The sequence below is a fragment of the Fusarium oxysporum genome, chromosome 6, assembly GCF_000149955.1.
Source record: "Fusarium oxysporum f. sp. lycopersici 4287 chromosome 6, whole genome shotgun sequence".
Lineage (NCBI taxonomy): Eukaryota > Fungi > Ascomycota > Sordariomycetes > Hypocreales > Nectriaceae > Fusarium > Fusarium oxysporum.
In genome coordinates this window covers 1,964,437-1,986,150 of record NC_030991.1, presented here as the reverse complement: position 1 = coordinate 1,986,150, position 21,714 = coordinate 1,964,437, and the positions used below count along the sequence as shown (strand labels likewise).

Genomic DNA, 21,714 nt, shown 5'->3' with positions numbered 1-21,714 from the left:
CCGGTGAGGCTGACATGACATTTTCAATTGATGCTGGTTGATATCTTGGTACCTAAGCCAATGACCATCTGCAGCAGAAGGCCTCATGGTGAGAATCGATAGTCTTGATTCATCAGCCGCACTAACTAAAGAGTTCCCGATGGCTTTAAACCCAAGGGTCATCAGTAGGCTCTTCCATCCGAGGTTGGGCTATGATTGGCTGGCGGGGTGATATCCAGTTGACCAAGGCAGCACAATTTACCGCTTAGGTTCCACTTCCGGTCGCCGCTCAAGGATCTACATCAGGGCGGGCTGATCTTGACTAAACGAGTCTAATATTGCGAGGTTGGCTTTTCAGCTCCCCACAACTGACGGGCGCTAAATGACGACGGACTTGCAGCCGCATTTATCCGTCCTTATCATTGAGCTTGTTGCCTGCTGTCCATCTCACATGTCTTACTACCCCGCCATGTCGGGCGCTTAATTGAGGAAAGGACTGCCAACTTTCAAGGTTTGAGTGCTACGATTCAAGGATGGCTCTTTGTCGACATTAGTCGAGAATATGCTATTGCTTCCCTTTTCAAATGACCTCAGACATCTATATAACTAACAGTTGCACTTTATGAAGCGCACTGTTATTGCTCTACTTATGGCAAAAGAGAGAAGAGACAATATGGAGAGCATACCGTTCCCGCACAAGTGCTTATCATGATGCAGCCTGATTTCCATTAGATTACACGTGACACAAGGGTTTCCACTGATGCGGCACACCCCGAACGCAGATGACTGTACGGAGTACAGGGTATGTGACTTAAAGAATCTTCGATATCTTTGGATGGAAGACGTACACTGTCGCTACCAATAGAACTTGACAAGGGTCAACCGACGGAAACGCGACACGTTTCGTGTTTTAGGTTTTCTGATTTCATTAGTGCCGTACGAGAAACGCAGTGCGTTTCCATCAGGGAAATACGGGGCCAAGATAATAGACGGTGATTGGTCAAAAACAGGAAACGCAATGCGTTTCTACTGATAATTCTTGAGTAGGGTTAGGGTTACACTCACGGGTAAAGGCTACCGTCAAGGTTTTGTTCGTCTAAGTTCTAGCTCAGGCTTAGCACAACAGCCAACCAGTCTGTCCTTGTCCTTCGCCTAACTCTCTCAATCACCCGCTAGCCTCTTACCTTCCCTGATCAAACGAAAATTTGAGGTTTTGCTTTAGGGTTAGGGTTAGGGTAACGGGTAAATCATTATCAATAACCCTCTTAACTCTTGACCTATGCTTACACTCTACCCTCTTAACTTTCTTATTAATATAAAAACTTTACCTTCTGTCATAAGACCGGTATAACTCCTCAAAACACCCACTAGTCTCTTAACTTCCCGGTTTAAAGAAAAATCAACCTTTTGCCTCAGGGTTAGGGTTAAGGTTATATTAACTAGTATTAACTCTCTCCTAAACTGTTAGTAGTAGTTAAATAATAATAACTGCATCTATTTAATACCTTTATGTGGTAACTGGCTAGAGCTTTACTTTTTTATATAATTATTAGTTATTTTTCCTAAAGAGAATTAAAACTTTATCCTCTAAATGTATTTTAGTACTTATACTCACTCTCTTAATGATAAATGCATGGTCTCATATGATAATAATAAGGATGTACTACAAATAACAGTAATACTTCTCCTTCCCGTCTCCCTACTCCAATTCTCCCAGTAAAAGAGCAGCTACACAGTTGGCGTTCACACATCGACTACCGCCAAGAGAGGCACCTTTACCAAGCCACAACATGTATTCCTGGCATGTCTTAAATGACTGGTTAAAATGCTTCAAGAACCATTTAGTACGGCCTGGTCGACTAAATGCGCCAAAGCATAGAGGCATTACCATATCTGGGTATTGGCATGAGTTGTCCCCGTCCTGTCCGGCTTCAGTCTCATCACGTAGGGGCCGTGGTAGATGGAACTCTAGGGTAGGCGGTCGGCATTGCGCATGATGCTCGGGACAAACGCTACAGAGCTCATCGCCCTCCATGCACCACCGCCAGTCAGGTTTGCTATCAAGGAATTGGCTCAAGACCCCGCGCGAGCAGTATTCCTGCAAAAGATACAGTTGCATGGCCTCTTTGTCTGCTGCTACAGGTCGACCTAACTGCGGCTGCCAGGCTGCACTAAGTAAAACGATCGACTCGGCTACTTCGCCATCCCGACCCGCTCTACCTGACTCCTGAGAGAAATCCGTCAGAAGGCTCGGGGCATCGACGTGAATGACCAATCGAATATGAGGGTAGTCAAACCCAGGACCCAGCGCTGACGTCGCCACGATGATAGGCGAATCGGCTGCCGTTAGCCATCGCTCTATGATCGCCATCTTCTCTTCTTCTGTGCCGGACTCGGCTGTGTAGGACGGACAGCCGAGCATGTCAGCAAGCTCTGCCACGAGATCCTTCGTCGGACAGTATATAATGACCTGGTCCCGCTCGCTCTTGAACAGGTCTGTCCGGGTCCAGCAAGACTGTACAAGACAAGCTGCCTGCTCACATAGATTGCCTAGCCCACGTTCTTGCTGGACGATGTATCGGATGTTAGGACGATTTGTTGACTCTCTGACGATATGCGGCCGCACGAGCTTATTGTGCTCGAAGAAAAGCTCTTGATAGATTGGTGGTAGTGTCGCTGTCAGCCAGACAGTCTGTGTACGAATCTGCCGTACGTGCCATGCTAGCTGCGACATACTTCGTCGGTAACAGCTTGCTGTGATCGTGAGATGGCATTCATCGATCACGATCCGATCTAGACACTGTCTATCAGACAGTCGGTTGGCATACTCTAGGAACGCCTCTGTACAAGCTGCCTCGGCCGATACAACAACGATGGGGGTTGATTTCTTCGAGCCTGGGCGCCAGATATGGTGCTTTAGCGCAACTTTATCAAGGCGCCCGAGCATATTACCGCGTAAGGCTACAGTGGGAAGGATCAGAATGGTTGTTTCAGCTCCCGCCAGTGTGGCTCCGACCATGAATACCAATGTCTTCCCCGAACCTGTTGCAAGAACGACGATGACCTGCTCAGGTGCACGTGGACCCATGGTCGCCAGCATGGCATCCCGCTGACCAGGGCGACGCAACTGTAGCTCTGGGTCGTTATGCAGCCTACGGGCGGCCGCGATGATTCCATCTTCTTTGGCAGCCGGCCTTGCACGAAACCGTACCTTCTTGCAAGCATTGAGTAGCCCTTGCGCTTGTGTATCCGATACGGCAGGGGGCCGCTTACCCTGGAGCACTTGATCGATCCGAAACAGAGACCGCCAGCACCTTCCTTTGTCATCACACTTTCTTGGCATACCAGTGTTAAGAAAGTGACCTTGTCTGCACCAAGATCCTTAACAAGCGCACAACAAACGACCCAACCTGCGCTTCGCGCAGCCGCAAGCCGCGGCGATGGCCTCGTCCATGACGAGCCCGCCCGCTGTCTCGGATCGCTTTGATCTCGGGATCCACACTCCCGCCAATCTAAACCGAGAAGCCCGTGCAGCTCTCCTGCAAAACAGCCCTGCAATCGTCAACGGTCCCGTTGGTGTTTCACCCGGACTCGGGCGGACGGCGCAGACACCGTCCTCACCACTCAACGCCGCCACCACTGCTGCAGCTGCGGAAGGAGCTGAGCGTGCCAACCCCACATCGATCTATGATCAGCCAATCTCTATTATCAAATCGGCCAATGACCTCGCCCGCGAGCGCGTGGAAGAGTACAACGCCAAGCTGATAGTTTTCCAGGCCTTCTGCGCCAAGTTTGAAGAAGCCGCTCAGCAATTCACCGCTGGACCGCAGCGACGTTTCGCTCGGCAATTCGCCGACAGCTTCCTCGGCATTTGGAAACAAGAGCTTTCCGGCGTTGCACCAGCTTCTAAGCCTACCTACAGCAGCGTCGCCGCCTCGCTCCCCACTGACCGCGCCCGCCCAACTCCCCAACATCAACAACAACACCGACAATCTGACCCACTTCATCGCCAAGGGCAACAATCGACCATCGCTCCACCCCGACAAGACCTCCATGTCTTCATCCGTCTAGAAGCCGGAGCTCCGGCCAGGACCCATAGTGGCTATGCAATCCGGACCCTGATCCGGGAAAAACTCGGCGCCGTCTCAGACAAGATCCGACAGGTGTTTGAAGTCAGATCAGGATGGGCCATCCTGGCTGCCGACCTCGAAACGCGCGACTTTCTCGTAGAGAAGCGGGCCGAGTGGGCGGCTGAGCTGGGAGCTATGGCAGTAGAAACGAACAAAGAATGGCACACTTATGTGGTCTCAGACTTTCCCAGAAGACTGACCGACTTTCGCGGCAATGAGGTGGATAGTGACAGCGTTGTCAGCGATGAGATAGAAATCCAGACAGGGCTCAAGCCCGTTGATGTATGTACTGGGAGACAATTCTCGGATAATCCCTTGACCAAGACTCTACTTGTGTCCTTTCTCAAGCCCACCAAGAGATTCTGGTCCCTCTTTGGCAGCCGTGCAGCCAGACTCATAGACAAAACCGTCCAACCTAAACAGTGCAAAACGTGCTGGGGCTACCACTTTGCCCGCAACTGCCGTAGACAGCCAGTCTGCCGACGCTGTGGCAAGACTGACCATATCGCAGACGGCTGTGCTGCACCAGAACAGTGCGTCAACTGCTTAGGGCCCCACGAGGCCAGCCTTAGTAAGTGCCCAGCTCGGCCGAAGAAAGTACGCGGCGTCCTTCGCCGGCTTACCAAAGAACAACGAGAACACGTCCGAATGGTGGGCGCGGAAACATACCGACAACGATATTCAGAAACACAACTAGAGACGCATATGGAAACCCAACAAGGAGCGGCTGAGCTGCGAAGGGGCGACATCGGACTAGATGAACAGCCAGACGCTCACGCTCCGAGTCCAGCTGCGTCGGGAGCACCCTCGTGCATCATGGTGGCCACAGCCCCCCGGGCTACCTACGAAGCAGAGGAGGAGCCTGAGCATCATGGACTAAGCTCACCGAAGAAGAAGCGTCGTATAATCCTGACAAGCCGTACTCATGACTATGACCAGGAATAGGTACTCGCAGACACGAAAGAACGATAAGAAGCCACTCAAGGTCTTCCAGGCCAACGTCGGCAAGATCCCTCCGGCCCACGACTGCGCCCTGGCGCTAGCCGACTCCGAACGATATGACATTGTACTCCTGCAGGAGCCGTGGACAGCTCATACTAAAGCCCGCTGCCTAACCAAGACACATCCTGCGTACGACACGTTCACGCCAGTCGACATGTGGAATAGCAACGACACTCGGCCTAGAGTGATGACATATGTTCGACGAGACCCAAGACTTCTGGCTGACCAGATTCGCCCCTTTGAGACACGTGACATTCTTTGGATCACAGTCAACGGCATGACGATAGTCAACTTTTATCGCCAGAACGACGAGAAGGACGCCTTGAACACGCTACTTCGATGGCCTGTCCCGGAGCGCTGCGTGGTTGCTGGCGATTTCAACGCCAGACATCATAGTTGGTAGACGGGCCAAGCTACGAATCGCGGCCAAGAAATTGCAGACTGGACGTCAGAGCACGACCTCAACCTTCTCAATACTCTAGACATACCGACAAATCCGCACGGCAACACAATCGATCTTGCATTCACCAACCTGCCGCTGGCCGAAGCTACCGTCGAGGACCACCTCGCCACTAGCTCCGACCACTTCACGCTCAGCTTGACCTTCCCTGACATCAGATCGACTCCGATGCAGCCGGCCAAGATCCGAGTTAAGACGGAAGACGAGCTTAAACGATTCGTCGAGATTGTAGAACTGGGAGCCACGGAAATCCCCCTCACAGATTCGACCCCTGCGGAGCTGGACGAGCTCGCTTCTTCACTTGTAAGTCTACTAACATCAGCAGCGAAAGCAGCTGGCCGGCCCGCGCGGAAAGGCGGACGCCCAGCCCCCTGGTGGACGGATGAGTGCGCCTGCGCTGCGGCTGGTTTCCGGGCCATCAGAAGAAGCTACCCTTGCGGCTTCAACCAGGACGTTCAGATCGCCAAAAGAGACTTTCATCGTGTGGTCCGTCGGGCTAAGAGGCAGTATTGGCGGAACCTCATCGACAACTTCTCCAGCAGTAGCGCTGTTTTCAAAGCTGTCCGATGGTTGAAATCCCCTGGAGCCTTTCAGCCCCCGCCCTTGCAGGTTGACAACGTCGTGTACGAAACCCAGATGGACAAAGCCAACGCACTCCGACAGGCTACGCTGGAACGAAGAACTGCGGAGGACGACATCGCAAACGCTTGGACACCAGTATCTCCTTCTAGGTTGATTCCTTTCTCGCCCAGGGTCTCGCTAGATGAGGCGCAGTGTGCGACCATCCAGACAGGCAATACATCGCCAGGGTCAGATAACATCACCGTCAATCTTCTCCAAGCCGTATGGCACATCATCGGAACACATGTCCGCCGCTTGTTCGAAGGATGCCTTTCCGCAGGCCATCATCCGAAACCATTCAAGGAGGCGGAGGTGGTCATGATCGCGAAACCGGGGCGAAGAGACCTCACTGAGCCACGGGCATGGCGGCCTATCTCGCTGCTCTCCTGCCTTGGCAAGGGACTAGAGCGACTGATTGCACGCCGCCTAGCCTGGGCAGCCGTTTACTACAGCGTCCTTCACCCGCAACAAGCTGGAGCGCTTCCCAAGAGGTCTGCGACAGACCTGGTGACAGCTCTGATCCATGATATCGAAGAAGCATTTGCACGCAAGAAGGTGGCGACTCTAGTCACAATGGATGTCCAAGGTGCTTTTGACACTGTCATGCGCAACAGGCTCGTCCTGCGCCTTCGTGAGCAAGGCTGGCCTGACTATTTGGCTCGTTGGGCCGGCTCCTTCATGAGCGGCCGGTCTGCGCGTGTCAGGTACCAGGATACCGTCACGCCCTCTTCTCCCCTTCAGTGCGGGCTCCCTCAGGGATCGCCGGTATCGCCGATACTCTTCCTACTCTATACTGAGCCAATCTATCGACTAGGCAATCCCTGGGGTCGCTTCGGCTATGCAGACGACACGGCCATCCTGTCCGTAGGCGACACAGTAGATGAGACTACTGCCATGGCATCCAGCTCCATCGCAGAGATGGTGCGTTGGGGCGCGGCAAACGGCGTCTCCTTCGACCCAAAGAAGGCCGAAGTGATGCACTTCTCCCGCAGTAAGCTCAGGACCGCGCCGGCAGTACGTCACGGCGATGTCGAGAAACACCCCGAGCTAGCTCTGCGCTGGCTTGGCATTTGGCTCGACAGCAGACTATCATTCCGCGTCCACGTCGAGAAGTGGGCGGCGAAGGCAAAGGCCGTCGCCTACCACTTGCGAGGACTCACCAACACAATACATGGCCCTCTTCCCAGTGCCGTGCGAGGTGCCGTCAGAGCTTGTGTTGAGCCGGTGCTACTCCACGGATCTGAAGCGTGGTACCCGGGCACCAACAGGCCGCGGTGGAGCCAGCCCAACAAAGACACACCGTCTAGTAACCAGCATCTCATACAGAGAATGAACAAAGCCTTGAATCAATCCATGAGAGCTATAGTGCCCGTCTGGAAAACGACACCCATCACCATCTCGCACAGAGAAAGTGGGATACCACCAGTCGATCAACTGCTCGAAGCCAGACGACTCAGGTTCTCCGCACGACTCAAATCACTCGACGACACCCATCCTCTTGTGAGAAGAGCGGCGCCACCGCGTCAGCCTACTTACCATGATCTCATCAAGCGCAAATACCAAGCACAAGCAGAAAGCAGCTTTAGAACACGTCTCCGACGCACAGACGAGCTTCTCGGGCAGTGCGCGCGTCCCAAGCTCATCCAGAAACGCTTCCAACAAGAACAGATGCCACCACTACAGACAGCATCGAAAGAGAAGACAGCTGAGGCTTTCCTCCGCTGGGTCAAGTCACTCGACCCGCTCACCTTGGTCGTCTACTCGGACGGCTCTCTGTCCGAGAAAGGGGTTGCAAGCTACGGCTTCACCATTCACCAGGACGACTTGCCTATCTTTGATGGATCGGATCGCCTTGGACCTGCTGAGGTCTTCGACGCTGAAGCTACCGGGGCGTTGGAGGGCCTCAAGGCTGCCCTAAACCTGCGAGAATCAGCAACACAAAACATTTTCATCTGCCTAGATAACCTGGCGGCCGCCACGTGCCTGCAAGGCACACCATCCGACTCCTCTCAACACATCTTTCTCGAGTTCCAGGCTCTGGTGACATCGCATGGAGCCGTCCAGGTCCGTTGGGTACCAGGACACACTGACATCCCTGGCAACGAACAGGCCGACAAACTGGCAAAAGCAGCATCATCACTCCCCGAGCCCGAAGGTGCTCGCTCAACGTTGGCTTACCTACGAAGGATCGCAAGACAAAAACCGAAGGACACATTCAAGGCATGGTGGTCCGCTTCCGCTCCTGAGCAGTACAAGAGACTCAATCTCAAGGCGACTATAGGCTGCCCGCCGGAGCTATCACTCCCGCGTGTAGCCTTGCACCATCTGCTGGCAGCGAGATCCCTCCATGGAGACTTCGCTGCGTACCACGAGAGATTCGACCACGACGATGCACGCCTGGTCTGCTCATGCGGCCGACGCAAAGCACCGGATCACATCTTCTACTGCAGAAAGGTGCCACCGCGCCATCGTATGAGGCTCGCACCCTCACCGAATGCAGCGGTCAACCTTACAATGGGAAGAGACCACCAAATTTGTCGACTTGTCCAAGAACAGCGCGTTCTTTGGAAAGATTTGTCCTCGCTATTAGGCGACCGCGACCCGAGAGGCACTCGCAACTCTCCTTCCCTCTTTATCCTTTCATATTTCCTTTGTCACCTTTCTCTCTCATACATATTCATGGCCGGGTGAAGGGTGTCGCTGCGCCCTTCATCTGGCGGAGAACATTTGAGGCAGTCCCGAGCTGCCGCGTGCACAAGCTGATCTCAGCTTCTCTGACATCAGGACTGATGAACGGCTGCAATTTTGCAGCCACGCCTGGTCATCCCGCTGACGGGTAACAGGCTCGGTACGATGCGCCATTTGTGCCGATGATATGCTGGATAGTGTGTAATCTGTCGACGCGTTCGTAGAAATTGGATTTCGAGGGGGGTGTCTAATTTCGCATCGCGAATGACTAATCTCCCGTAACCAATGGCTTTCTGTACTTGGCTTTCTGTACTTAGCGTTTAGATAGATCCGATTTTCCCTAGCCCAGCACGTCCTGTGCCCCATTAGGGGACTTTCGGGGCCTACGGCCCCCCGGACGAAAAATATACATAACATAACATAACATAACAGAGACCGCCAGCTTTGAGACGCTCGGTAGGCACGGTGAAGTGAGCTTGTCACGGTCAAGGTCGTGCTGCCGGCATAGCTATAGTTAAATGTCCGGAAACTATGATTGCTCATCCCGGTAAGGTACGCAAGATCCGCTTCATCCTCAACTTCTTCAGATGCCGCGATCTCACCCATGTCGAAATTAGCCTGCTCCCTGGCGCTGAACTTCTCCTTTGTAATAGAAGCAGCAACTTGGCGCCACCATGCCACCTGGAACTGGGGCACCTCTGCCCGTATACATGCCCTCCGGAGGCAGGATGAGACCATACCGTCCCTCCAGACCTCGCCACCAAGCTTTGACCATAGGTATGGCGAAAGTAGAGCCCCCGGCTTGCTCTGACGTAGAAAGGCCTGACGCAAGGGCAGCACGAACGCGAGATATGTCAAGAGGAGGTTTCCAACAGCCGGGGGTAGGAACCTGATGTTATCCTTCTCCTCCCCGGTCTGTTCCTGGCTTTTACTGTATTGTATATATATCATGACCATCTTCTCCCATAGAAATACCGATCGGCGGCGGGCACCCGTGTTGATGTACGTGATGGAGAGTAGTTCTGGGGAGCGTAATGGAGGGCCCGAGGGAACCGAGATGGGTGCCAGTATCCTCGTGAGGAACTCCTGAACATGCGCCTCATAGATAGCTATCGCCTTGGGGCAGAGGCGAACCCCACCGTTTGGATCCAGCCGCACGAATACCTGCCGTAGATCCGCCCTCTCTTCGATCTGTCGGAGCAGGGCGTCATGCGTCCCCACCAGTATCTCGCGATTCCTCTCGTCTGTCAACCACGAAGCGCCGTAGTCGTCTACATTTAGATCGTCGTGCAGCCTCCATGCCTCGATCGGAGCAACATCCCTCATTCTAAACAAGAGCTCATCATACAGAAGCGAGTGCGCCTGGCGGAACTCAGACTCGACCAGCTGTGTCACTTGTTCCATGTGTAGTTTCGTCCCCATATAGTCGACCGTTTCCCCATCAAGGGACCAGCGGGCTTGGTGCTTGGTAAGACTGGTGCGGGAGGCCGCAAAGAGATATAGCCTCCATTGCAGTACATGTCCGAAAGGTGTCTCCGCCATCTGCTGAAAGTACTTCTTGCACATTTGATCCAGCAGATCGGGGATTCCGTCTTCGTCGTCCTGCTTCTGGAAGCACACGAAGTCGAACAGGATGAGCTGGGCGGTCCAGGTGAGTGCCGATAGATTGCTGTTGAAGTTCCCTGGTTCGCGCCATGTGCACCGCTTTACCGCCTTGTCAGCCCCTTTACTACAGGCCAGCATATACTCATGATTACAATCTCCATTCTAACTACTGAATTATTCTTCACAGGAACAAGTACTTGTATGAATAGAAATAATATAGGCCTATCTAATTTTGAGTATTAGATGGGGTCAATCTCGAAATATCTAATTCTTCCTTTGGCGGAGCAGAAGGTCTGCATATAACAGGACTCGAATTTCCGCAACTCTTCCGCTCGCATTGGCGTCATTCCTATCTTATGGCTTGATATATGATCCCTAATCTTGTCCGAAGATGTTGTGAATCGTGAAGGTCCTGCCGTATAAGGACAAATATTACACCGAAACCCTTTATATACTGGTAAACCTTGAATCTGGGCAACCTTTTGGTTCGGTATGCACAATTGAGAAAAGCGACAAAGCTCATACTGGCTGAACCTTTCTATCAATGTCTTGCAGGCTGCGCCTGTGATCTGGTGGATAGTGTTCAAGTGGCTGTATAACGGCCTGGTCCCTGGCTGAACCATCGAACCGCATGTGATGCATATTAGAATCTGGTACTGGCAGTTGTAGAGAAACCCATCGGAGAGATCGTTTGTATTTTCACCACCCAAAGCTGTCTTGACCCTCTTAGGAGCTCTTTCAGGACTCTCAGGGCTTGAGGCTCTCTTCCACGTATGCAGTGTGACATTGAGAGACTTGCAGGGTTCCTTATCCTGAGCTTGGCAATTATCACGGTAATATTGGACATTCCAGTCCTGCCACATTGTGGAAAGGCGATAGTACATTTCGAGAAGCTCCGGTTGCAGCCGAGATGGTAGAGCCTTATCGATAGCATAAGCTGTTAACAGCATTCGAGGGTGATGGCCAGCTCCTGCCGCGAACATCCGTATCGGATCGTCCGCGCTGGTTGGGTAGTAATAGTTTCTTTTTTCCACGAGCTTGCTGATATACCGCTTCGAAATTGCCAGGGATGCTTGCCTATATAAGAAGAGGGTCCATGGTGTGACGAGATCTCGAGTCAAGTATTTGAGAATGCCCGAAGCCTGAGCCGAGCTTAAATGCTTTTGCCTCCCGGAGGGATCTTGAAAGAGAAACTCATTACATTTGTAATGAGGCATCTTCAAGGCCGTTGACAAGAAATCAATCGTAGGCCGGATCATAGCAAGATACTTCAATAAGCTTAGACTGAGATTTGCCGGAAGATATCGAACAATGTAAAAAGAATAGTTGTTCGATGCTCTTGCCTTGTTGTAATTTATCACGATTATCATCCTTCCCCCGTAGAAAAAAACATTGCGCATAGTAAGCTCGGTATTGACGCAACGAATGCTAGTTACTTCACTGCCACGGCCTGGCAACCCGCCTGATATCTGTAACGCAGCGAAAGCCGATTTGTTGAGATCGAGGCCAAGATTCAAGTATGCTAGACATGTGTCTGGACACCAATGAGATGCAGTTGCAAAGGGTTTGCCACGGAATTGAGACGTGCGAAGCTTGTTTATCAGCATCTCCCGTGCATCTGATAGCTTGTTCTCAGGCTTTTGTAAGAAAGACCAGCCGGCCTTTCGACAATTCAGATCATCCCTGACGACATCAACATTGAAATTCGGCTCTAAGCCCAGCATCATTTCTTCGACCTGCTCCTCGACCAGTGCTATGGCCTTATGGTAAGTTTTGCAGAAGTCGGAGAGTTTTACTTCTTTGTCATTGCCCACCACAAACGACCGGCCATCAGGAGCCCAGGAGAGGTTACCGGGCATGCCCTCCAGTCTCACAATAGACTTGGCAAACGCCTTCAGTTCAATGAGTTCTCCGAAAGGTGTGTAGCAGCCTCGTACAAGATATCTTTGACGGATTGCTTCGAGCCGCTCTGGTTGGGAGTGGTATTGATCTCGGGATGACCAGTGGTACGCAAGGGTAGTGTAGCTATATAGAGGAAGAGCATACTCCAAAAAGAGTGCACGTCCAACCCACATAAGTGCCGCTAGCCCGCCTGTAGAGTTGTGAGCTGGGTAATAAGACATGGACCGTCTTTGAATCCCCATAACAGCAGTATAATATATAATAACAGAAGACGACATGTCTCCAGCGGGGTCCTGATGTGTCCAGAACATCATTGAGAGCTGGAACAAAGCTTCTGATAACTCCAGCCAAGGCCTGGATGGTAAGAGGAATTCGGACTGATACTGTGAGCTATCATCTATTCCAATGCTCGCGTCTTCTTCAAAATCTGTCTCCCCATCGCTCTCATCACTGCTTGCTTGACTTAATACATCGTCCTCAACAGGTTGCCTGCGGGAGTGGCCTTGCTCACGACTCGGAAGTTGACTCGCAAGAAATAAGATGTAATGCATCATCTTTTCTTCTTTCAGTCCCAGTTTGAAATTGTAGAGCTGTTGACGCTGTCGTTCCTTGAATCCCAAAACCCGAAAGACGAAGCATATTAATCGCTTCCAGACGGAAATATATCTTTTTAAGCACAACACAGCTCGGAATGGATGTGGCCAAAAGTCATTTCTCGAATACGTATTGAGCCAGCAGCGAGATGTGTATGACGTGCGGGCCATTGTAGCCATCACACAATTGAACATGATATCAACACCGTGTAGTAAGATGCGTAGCTGAGCTTCGGCCTCAGCAGAGCTTTCGACCGAACTTTCCTTCCATTTGCCAAGTAGATAATCTTGGCCTTGGACGAAGTCGGGCTGTTGTGCTGTTGTGCTGATAACTTCGAGTGATCGATTACGGAATAGGTCAGGCCAGCGTGTATGTCGGAGCCATGGTGTCGTCTCGTTGGGGTTGATAACTCCGGCACGGCTATGGGGACTGCTCCCCATATGTAATTCTGGCGTTTCCATCCTGTCTCGCAACTCAAGACTTAGTCTTCATTTACTGCAAGTTGCCTTCGAAGAACATTGAGGGCTATTCTCTTTATAAAGTTTGGACCTGTCCTAGAAGCGCGCGTCAAAGACGCGCTGTTCACGTGGAATTCCGTAATCAAACTTTATTTATATTACATGTATTACACACGCTGCGAAGCTTTGAGCTACCACCTCAAACTCTATAAGAACCGTCCAGGGTTAGGACCAGAGCACCAATGATATGATAAAGCGCCCCTACCATCGCTGAAAGTGGAGTCGCGGCAGTCTCGCCAAGTAGCCCCTTTCAAGTGAAAGAGGAAAACAGGGATGACGGCCCAATCAAGACGCGTCAAAGTCCTCTTTCAGTTGAATCTGGAGCTGGAATAATGATGTAAAATTAGCTTCACCGCCTAACATCTCATCATATCTATCCTTGCTTACTACTATTAACAAATGAACTCTCTTCCTCCTCAGCAGTGGTATTCATCACAAGAAGATCTTATTCGAGATCTCAACATCTGGGCAGCAATCGGAGGCTATAAATTTATAACCAGAAGATCAACTACAGAAAGTTCTGGTCGACTTACAATTACCTACGCATGTAATCGATTTCGCACAGGCTGCCAATTTTCAATAGTAGCCAAGGAAGAATGGAGTGGAAATTGGCTTCTCAAACATCGAACTGAAGCTCGATTTTGTCAACACAATCATGAGCCCCAACGCAAACCACAAGACAAGCGGCAAGACGAAACGCAAGACGAACCACACGACGAGGCTCACGCCAGACCACAAAACAAGCGACAAGACAAGGAGCATGGCAAAGGGCAAGACAAGCAGCAAGACGGGCGACAAGATAAGCCGCAAGATAAGCTAGCAAAAAGACTACCTACATGTAGCAAGTGTCATATACAAGGCCACAGAAGAGGTGCAGGGTCCTGTCCGTTACGATATAGAAGTAGCCCATAAAAAGATAAAGCAGCAAGGCAGAGGGTTAGGGTTATGCTGACTAATGGGGGACCCGTGAGTGTACGGACCCGTCCATCTATTGGGCCCCCTTTTCCGTCATTGCAGCCTTATGGATCTCGGCATTGTGGATTACCATGTAGATCATTCTCAGTGGGGCTCTGATCGCAACAGCGCGTCCGCGATTACATAAAATGGGACGGACAATAGGGATGTAGGTAGCAGACAAGGATGGTTGGGATGAGGTGATTGGTGGAGAAGCGGGAATGGGCCGCGTTCCCGATGGAAGTACATGATAGGCTTCTTTCCCATCAAAAGATTTATCACAAACCCCCTTATACATATCTAGAATCGAATACAGTGAATCAGTTGCCGTTATGCGTAAAACCAGGAGACGTATCTCGACACGGGCGTACATTCCGTTAGGAAGTTTCTATTCCGCTGTTGTATTTAAACAAACTGTTAAATCCTATTTAGATGGGCAATCTTAACAGAATCATCCGCAAATAATGGATAGAGTTGTATAAACCGAAAACAGGACATACCAAGCGACCCGCCTCCTATATGGCTGTCCAATATGTACAGAGCTAGCATTCCTCTGTAATCCTTCCATACAGTTACAGAGAAGACCAGTTCATTAAATCAAACTGTGTGCAGTACTATATGTCGGAAAACTTGTCATCAGCTCCCTGCGCACAGAATCAGTAAGCCTTGGAGAAGCCTGTCCATGAAGCTGGGCCATTCTCCTGTGATCTTGTAACCAATTCAGCATATTAATTTCAGTTCCCTCTTGCGTCTCAACTTCTTCCTGCTCGTGAGAGTTGTCTAATGGGTGAGCCATGCTGATATATACATCCGTAATCCCTAGCTCCTTTTGTTCCTTGGAGAATTGAATCGCGATGTATGCATTGGCCCGCACGCCAATGTTGAATATATAGCGATCTCCTCGAAACTGGGAGTTAAATTCCTGTAGATTAGTGAAATCCTGGGTAATGGATAGGCTGTGTAAGGCTTCCAAATCGAATCTATCTGGCAACTTGAAAACACGGCAATTGATATTAAGGCACTGCCAGAAGGTCATGCCCCAAGTCACGCGCCGCGCCACTGCCCGATACCCCAAGACGACTACGAAGGTGCCAAGCGGGGGTACTTTTATGCGGATCATTCTTTGATCCTCTTTAGAATAAATTATTGACGACGGAACAGGTGGTGGTAGGATCTCTTCTGCCGAGTCTGCTATAACCTGCGATGGGTAGGGCTGAAGAGAAATGAATTGACTTCCGATCGGCTGAGGTGGATAGGTCCCCAGTATGATGTAGCCTTGTGGAATTGGGATCGGGGGAAATGCGATTGAAAGGGGTAACTCTCGAAATATTCGCAATCGATCTGAGGATCTTCGAATAACTAAGCTGATCGATTTCGCCTGACTTAGGAATTTTTTAGAGACAAGAGTTGGCCTACACCACTTGGGACGTAAGTACTCTCCTTCCTGAGTTCCTTCGCCTATTTGGGATTCGTTGTAGGCACTTGTAGAGATCAATGGTATCGCCACAAAGGATTTAGGAGCGCCAGTTTCAGGAAAGCATTCTGTCTCCGAACGAGGGGAACAGTTCAGTATTATGTATACGAGTAGTTGGTGCGTCAAGTCGAAACGTACGGGAACTTTCATTTGTAGGCCCCTCTGATTCATCGAGAATGAAGCTGCGTTAAACCCCTCGAGGGAACAGGGTTCAATGTCCCTGCAATATTTGAAAGAAGAGGGATGCGGGGCAAGAAGAGATGCTTGTTCCCAACGCCAATTACTGCATAGCTCTTGATACCCCCAACTGAGCAGGGTGCAGTCATCACACTTTTTCATGATCTCTTCTTGTAATCTTTGGAAGGCTTTGGAACCTTCTCCATAGAGCATAGGCATATTGATGTCAAATAGGCCTAGCAGACAGTAAGCCAAATCCTCCGGCCTTGTTGTCTCTCGTTTAGCCATCCAGGACATTCTTTCAGCAACGCTGGCTCTCGAGAGTGTTTCGTAAATGCGTTCATCTCGAGGTAGACGAGATAGATAGAGCGGTCTGATGCCAGTGATTACTTCAATCAGGTCTTTGGTTTGTCCCCTCGTAGAGATTGGTCTCCAATCTTGATCGTAAAATGCAACTTCAATCGGAGCGAGTAGCTCTTGCAAAGTCCGGCCTCTCTTGAACCAACGGCAGTGTCGAAAAGAGGACCCTTTCATACGAATATCCTCGTATACGGAAACATCGGCCAAGTAAGCAAAACATATATTTGCTAGTTCGTACCACTTGAACATGGAGTTGATTGCCTCTTGGAGCTCAGCGCTACTAGACTTATCAATGCAACAAGTATCAATCCAGACATAACTGAGCCCAAATGACAATGTTAGACGGCAGGCATTCTTTATTTTAAACCACCCAGCCATAGTTGCTAAATTCGTGCCGGTATCCACTGACATTATGTCTCGAAACGATACCTCTTCATTTGTCCATGTATGCGAGAGAATTGCGTATGGTGGGATCTCCTCTTGGTTGGCAAAGGAAACGAGGCGTACTGACTTCGCATCGAGAAGCCACATGTTTGTGCGAATAGCTCAGTGTGATTAAGTTTATGACTGCCGTGACAAGGTTAATCGAGATTATTTGTCTTCCTCGTAGAGATTTCTGTTGCTCACTGGTGCCTGATGGCGTGAATAAGGCAGTCAAAATAGGACTCTAGCCTACGTGGGGTTGCAGGGCACCTGCGGAGCTTCAAGCCCCAAAACCCTACCTCGAGGCTCTGGCAACTTTATATATCTTTTTTTTTTTTTTTTTTTTTTGGCCAATAACCATTCTCTTTTACTGAAATCCTCTTTTACTTAACCCAGTCCGGACCCCTGGTCGAGACCATGTCATTTTCCCCGTCATTTTCCCTGCACAGCGCACCTCCCCGACATCGCATGGGTCTCCTTTTTACTTAAAATGGGACGGACGATAGGGATGTAGGACGGAAAAAAGGGATTTGGTCAGACCAACGCTCGGGCCTCCTTCGAACATTCGACAGTCGGGAACAAGTGCTGCAACCTTACAGTTAGCCACCTCAGTTGGACGGTGACAATGTGCAAATCGGCGGGCAAAGTGTTTTTAGTGTGGCCGCAGGTTTAAGCATCAGGCAGCAATGGGCTGAGGAGACTTCGGCTACGTTGGTTGAGAAAAAGGCGCACCCCCGCCACCATACACGAAGCAACTTGTCAGTATTCATAATGAGGCGAAATAGGAAGCTCCATTACAGCCAATACCTGTAATGCAGCAGGAGGCTTTTTCTTTGAGGGCGAATCCATAATACGGGTTCCTTCATCAAGTCTTAGCTATCTTCGCGGAGCCGGCCAATGTGCCTAACAACAACTTGATGCTAACATGGTTTGGGGGGTAAAGCCTGTCGCCTCACAATTGAGGAAACATACGACAGCCAATGATTTCCCATACGGTTCCCCTCACCGCCATACCGCAATTGTCTTCTCACACCACTCAGTGACGCACCGAGCCGCTTTTGAGTTGCTCGCCTGCACTTGTCAGTCTGTCATAAGTGCCACTGAACGCCCGATGGCCCTGTGCTTCCATCACTGCATGGTCAGCTGCCCACCATCAAGCCCCTGTGTGGTCATTCTGTGCTGAGGGGCTTTTATGGCTGCAGCCGGTCAAGCCAGCCGTTTTGAGGACTTTGACAAGGTTCGCATCAAAACCGAAACGGCGATAGACCAAGGCTGTTTTCTCTTTCCTCGCAGAAGGAATACATTTTGTAATCCATCCCTTCAGTGGCCCTAACGCCCACTATACGGCAGAGCCATGCTTTCCGAACGGGCTAAATAGCATTAGAGTAATGCTACAAATGTGAGCGAGATGATCTAAACCAAGATCATTTTTGGCTTGTCTTTTCCGGAGAAATAGCAGGCATCTAGGCCGGGTTGAATTAATCATCTCCTTGTATATAAAGTCATCATGCAGTATGTTCTCTTCCATTTTGAAATTGAGCCGATCAAGCCGCTTCCTACTTATTTGCAGCGACCGGGGATTAGTACACTAAACCATACCATGTAAGCGAAGGAAGGCGTACAGGCCGAGTAATTTTTGTATTCGCACCCAGAACCTAAGATCAAAAGAATAGCAAAACCGCATTGGGTAAATATAATTGCTGCTTCCGGCAAATTGTAACAAAGGCTGAGCCTTTCGAGCTCTTGCAACTTTGCTGGAGATAAAGTGGGATGGCTATGTTGCCTATGAATAGAGGAGCTGGCCATTATGACTAAGCATATAGAAATATAATAGATAGGATGGAATGGCGGAGATAGAGTAGATACTATACGGAGATGATAAACATGTGAGTTTCAGTAGACGATGGTAATGAATGTTGTTTAGTTCTGCAGTAGTTAAGTTGTTGGACTCGACAAGGGTCAGCCGACGGAAACGCGACGCGTTTCGTGTTTTAGGTTTTCTCATTTCATTAGGGCGGTACGAGAAACGCAGTGCGTTTCCATCAGGAGAAATATGGGGCGAAATGCTAGACGATAATTGGTCAAAAACAGGAAACGCAATGCGTTTCATTTGATAATTCTTGAGTAGGATACCCAAAAGCAAGCTACAGCTGGTGCCTTGATTATAAGCAGATGGGGAGGTACTGCAAAACCTCGACGGGTCTGAGAGAGTGGACTAAAGAAGAGATGATGGCTTACTTAGACTGGGACAAAGCAGAGACTGATCGCATGGAAGCACGAGTAGCTGAGGAGACCGAGAACGGACGACTGTTTACAAGCAGAAGAGGCATGGGCGAGCTTTGGGAGATGGCTCAGCGAGATATCGATGAACAAGAAGCCTTGTATTCTGCCGCGGAACAGGAAGAAAGTTGTATTGTAGTTCAGCCGTAGTTCTAGTAGAGTTTATTAGAGTGGGTGTATCACCTGAATACATCAAGGCTGATCAAATTAAAGTCATCGACTTGCTTTGAAAAAAACATAGCAGGTTAATGGGACTTCAAGTAAAACCACTCGAGATAGTGGAATTGCACAGCGGGAGGTAATCCGATAGCGGAGAGGGCTAGACTGAATATGGCAATTGGGACGGGTACCCGTCCGCCTATTAGCCGCCTCCAAAAGGGGAAGGTGCACGGGCCGCAAAGTTGGTATTGGGCCCATTACCAGTGGTAATTGGTACAGTAGGGTTAGAGTGAATATGATGAGCAGCAGCAAATGTGTTGATTAAAATCTTAAGTTGTCTCTTGTGCGGGGTATTCCATCCTGCACAGTTACTTAAAGCATATAGCTAGATTACTAATGCCTACCCTGCGACATTTTGCTTTTGGTTTGCGTTGCAATGACAATCGAACGGGGCGCTAAGCAGTCCGATAGCGGAGAGTACTATGCTTGATATGGTAGCTGGGACGGGTACCCGTCCGCCTATTGATCGCCGCAGTACGTGCGCTAATGAAGGTCTTTCTCATCAAGCCTGTCATTGGTTAGATCGTAGGCGCCGGGGGCTGGCCGGACGATCATTTAACCGAAGCCGACAAGAGTTAGTTGCTGCATCAACAAATGCGGGGCATAACAATTCCACTCTGTCTCCATTTCTCGTGTCGCTTCAAACCAACAGCAGTAGCAATTTACCATGGCTTTGGCAATTGCACTATGAACGACTTCAATCATAGCATTATTTCTTGGCTTGAAGGCGTACCTACTGACTTCTCATGTACTGGTGCGCACCTTACGCCTAAAGAGCATCCTAACAGTAAAAAGCGGCCTTATTTTGACTCAGATCGTCCTCTTTCGCCGCCACCCTCACAGGATCATACCCAAGACATCTTCCCCGGGACTGACTTGGCGCTGGAAATGCAGCCTTCTACGCCATCGAATAAGAGACGGAAGCTTGGGGGCGTTCCCATACTAGCTGCACATGCAGTTGACGTTAACAACGACGACAACAACGACGACGAGGCGAACGAGGAGACGCCAAGACAAGACGGTCCGCGATCTGTAAATGATTCCAACAATTCTTCGCGTCAAAGCAGTCATGCATCAAACCACTCGTCTCCTAGTAAAATATTCTCATCTCTTTCGCTCAATCCTGATGGACTCGAGGAGAAACAACTTGATTTATTGGATCCAAGGATCCCTGACACTTTGGCACTACTTTCTAATGAAATGGACGATATCGGAACTGGAGACCGTGTTATCCCCGAGTATCTTGAGGTTGGTAAAACTGCCCTTGCCTCCAAGCCCTTTGGAAACTAACACATGACAGTCCGAGATATCTGACCTCCAGAAGTCAACCCCAGCTTATGGTTCTTTTAAACCTAGAGTGTTTGATAAGCCTACGGGAGAAGGCTTGCCTCTGAAGAGGTACCTCCCACATTTGCATCATGAACTTAGACTTGCCGAGGTAATGCAGCTTGTGGGCGATGCCAAGGATTGCAATGATATGGAAGACGATGAAGCTGGTTGGAATAACCTCGTTCACACGCCCCTACTCAAAGCCGCCTTCTACGGAAAAACTCCTCGTGGCCGCCAACTCGATGGGTTTCGACCATGGTATGTACTTGATAAAACTCCGGCTTGACAATGATGATTGACTTTGGCGTATAGCACTAGCGCTGGCATACTCCCTGCCTATCGGATGAAAGCCTCACAAGGCAAAAAGGTCGATTATGTTTTCCATCTTGATCCGGAGAAAGATGACAATCAGCCTCAGACCATGGAAGCAATCAAAGAGATCCGGGGAGTTCTCACTGACTCCTCCATCAATCATACCAGTTATGCGCCCCTGCGGCCTCTTCCCATATCAGTTAGTATTGAAACCAAACGAGGCGGAGCGTCTGCGCGCAAGGCGCAGCTTCAAATGGGAGTATGGCATGCGGCCCAGTGGAGGCATCTATATAAACTCGCTGGCGACGACTTGCAAAAGTTACCCTTTATTCCTGGGATACTTGTCCACGGACACGAATGGATATTCGTTGCCTCGACCTATCACAATGGCAAGACGGTAAGAAGTTTTCTCAGCTTGGTTCTTTGACATCATGTGTCTAATCTATTTTGCAGACTCTATGGACCAGCGGCTCTTTTGGCTCCACGTTGAGATTGCTTTCAACGTTTCAGGTTATTGCTGGTATTCAACGATTGAGAACTTGGGCTCTTGAAGTCTTTTGGCCTTGGTACGTGACGTATGTACTCCGGGTCTTGGCCCCACCGACACCAGTAACAACGTCATGAGACTATCCATGACTCAGACTCATGGACGCTTTTGCGTCATACGCATCTCACTCTTATCACTAA

The 21,714-nt window shown here is 50.1% G+C and overlaps 3 protein-coding genes across 3 annotated transcripts; 1 reads left to right on the top strand and 2 right to left on the bottom strand.

Moving 5' to 3' along the window:
* Positions 1–1,678: 1,678 nt before the first annotated feature.
* On the bottom strand, positions 1,679–3,322 carry FOXG_19737 (uncharacterized protein; the record flags this gene model as incomplete). Its single annotated transcript, XM_018400002.1, has 1 exon — positions 1,679–3,322. The coding sequence occupies one exon, from the start codon at positions 3,320–3,322 to the stop codon at positions 1,679–1,681; it is 1,644 nt and encodes a 547-aa protein (XP_018244666.1).
* A 5,547-nt stretch (positions 3,323–8,869) lies between these two features.
* FOXG_07297 (uncharacterized protein) lies at positions 8,870–13,442 on the bottom strand (the record flags this gene model as incomplete). The annotated part of the gene is made up of 3 exons (XM_018385900.1): positions 8,870–8,989; positions 9,364–10,584; positions 10,941–13,442. The coding sequence occupies 3 exons, from the start codon at positions 13,440–13,442 to the stop codon at positions 8,870–8,872; spliced, it is 3,843 nt and encodes a 1,280-aa protein (XP_018244665.1).
* A 6,631-nt stretch (positions 13,443–20,073) lies between these two features.
* Positions 20,074–21,714, top strand: FOXG_19736 (uncharacterized protein; the record flags this gene model as incomplete). The annotated part of the gene is made up of 5 exons (XM_018400001.1): positions 20,074–20,634; positions 20,687–20,973; positions 21,028–21,424; positions 21,481–21,602; positions 21,669–21,714. 5 exons carry the CDS (start codon positions 20,074–20,076, stop codon positions 21,712–21,714), a joined length of 1,413 nt encoding a protein of 470 aa, XP_018244664.1.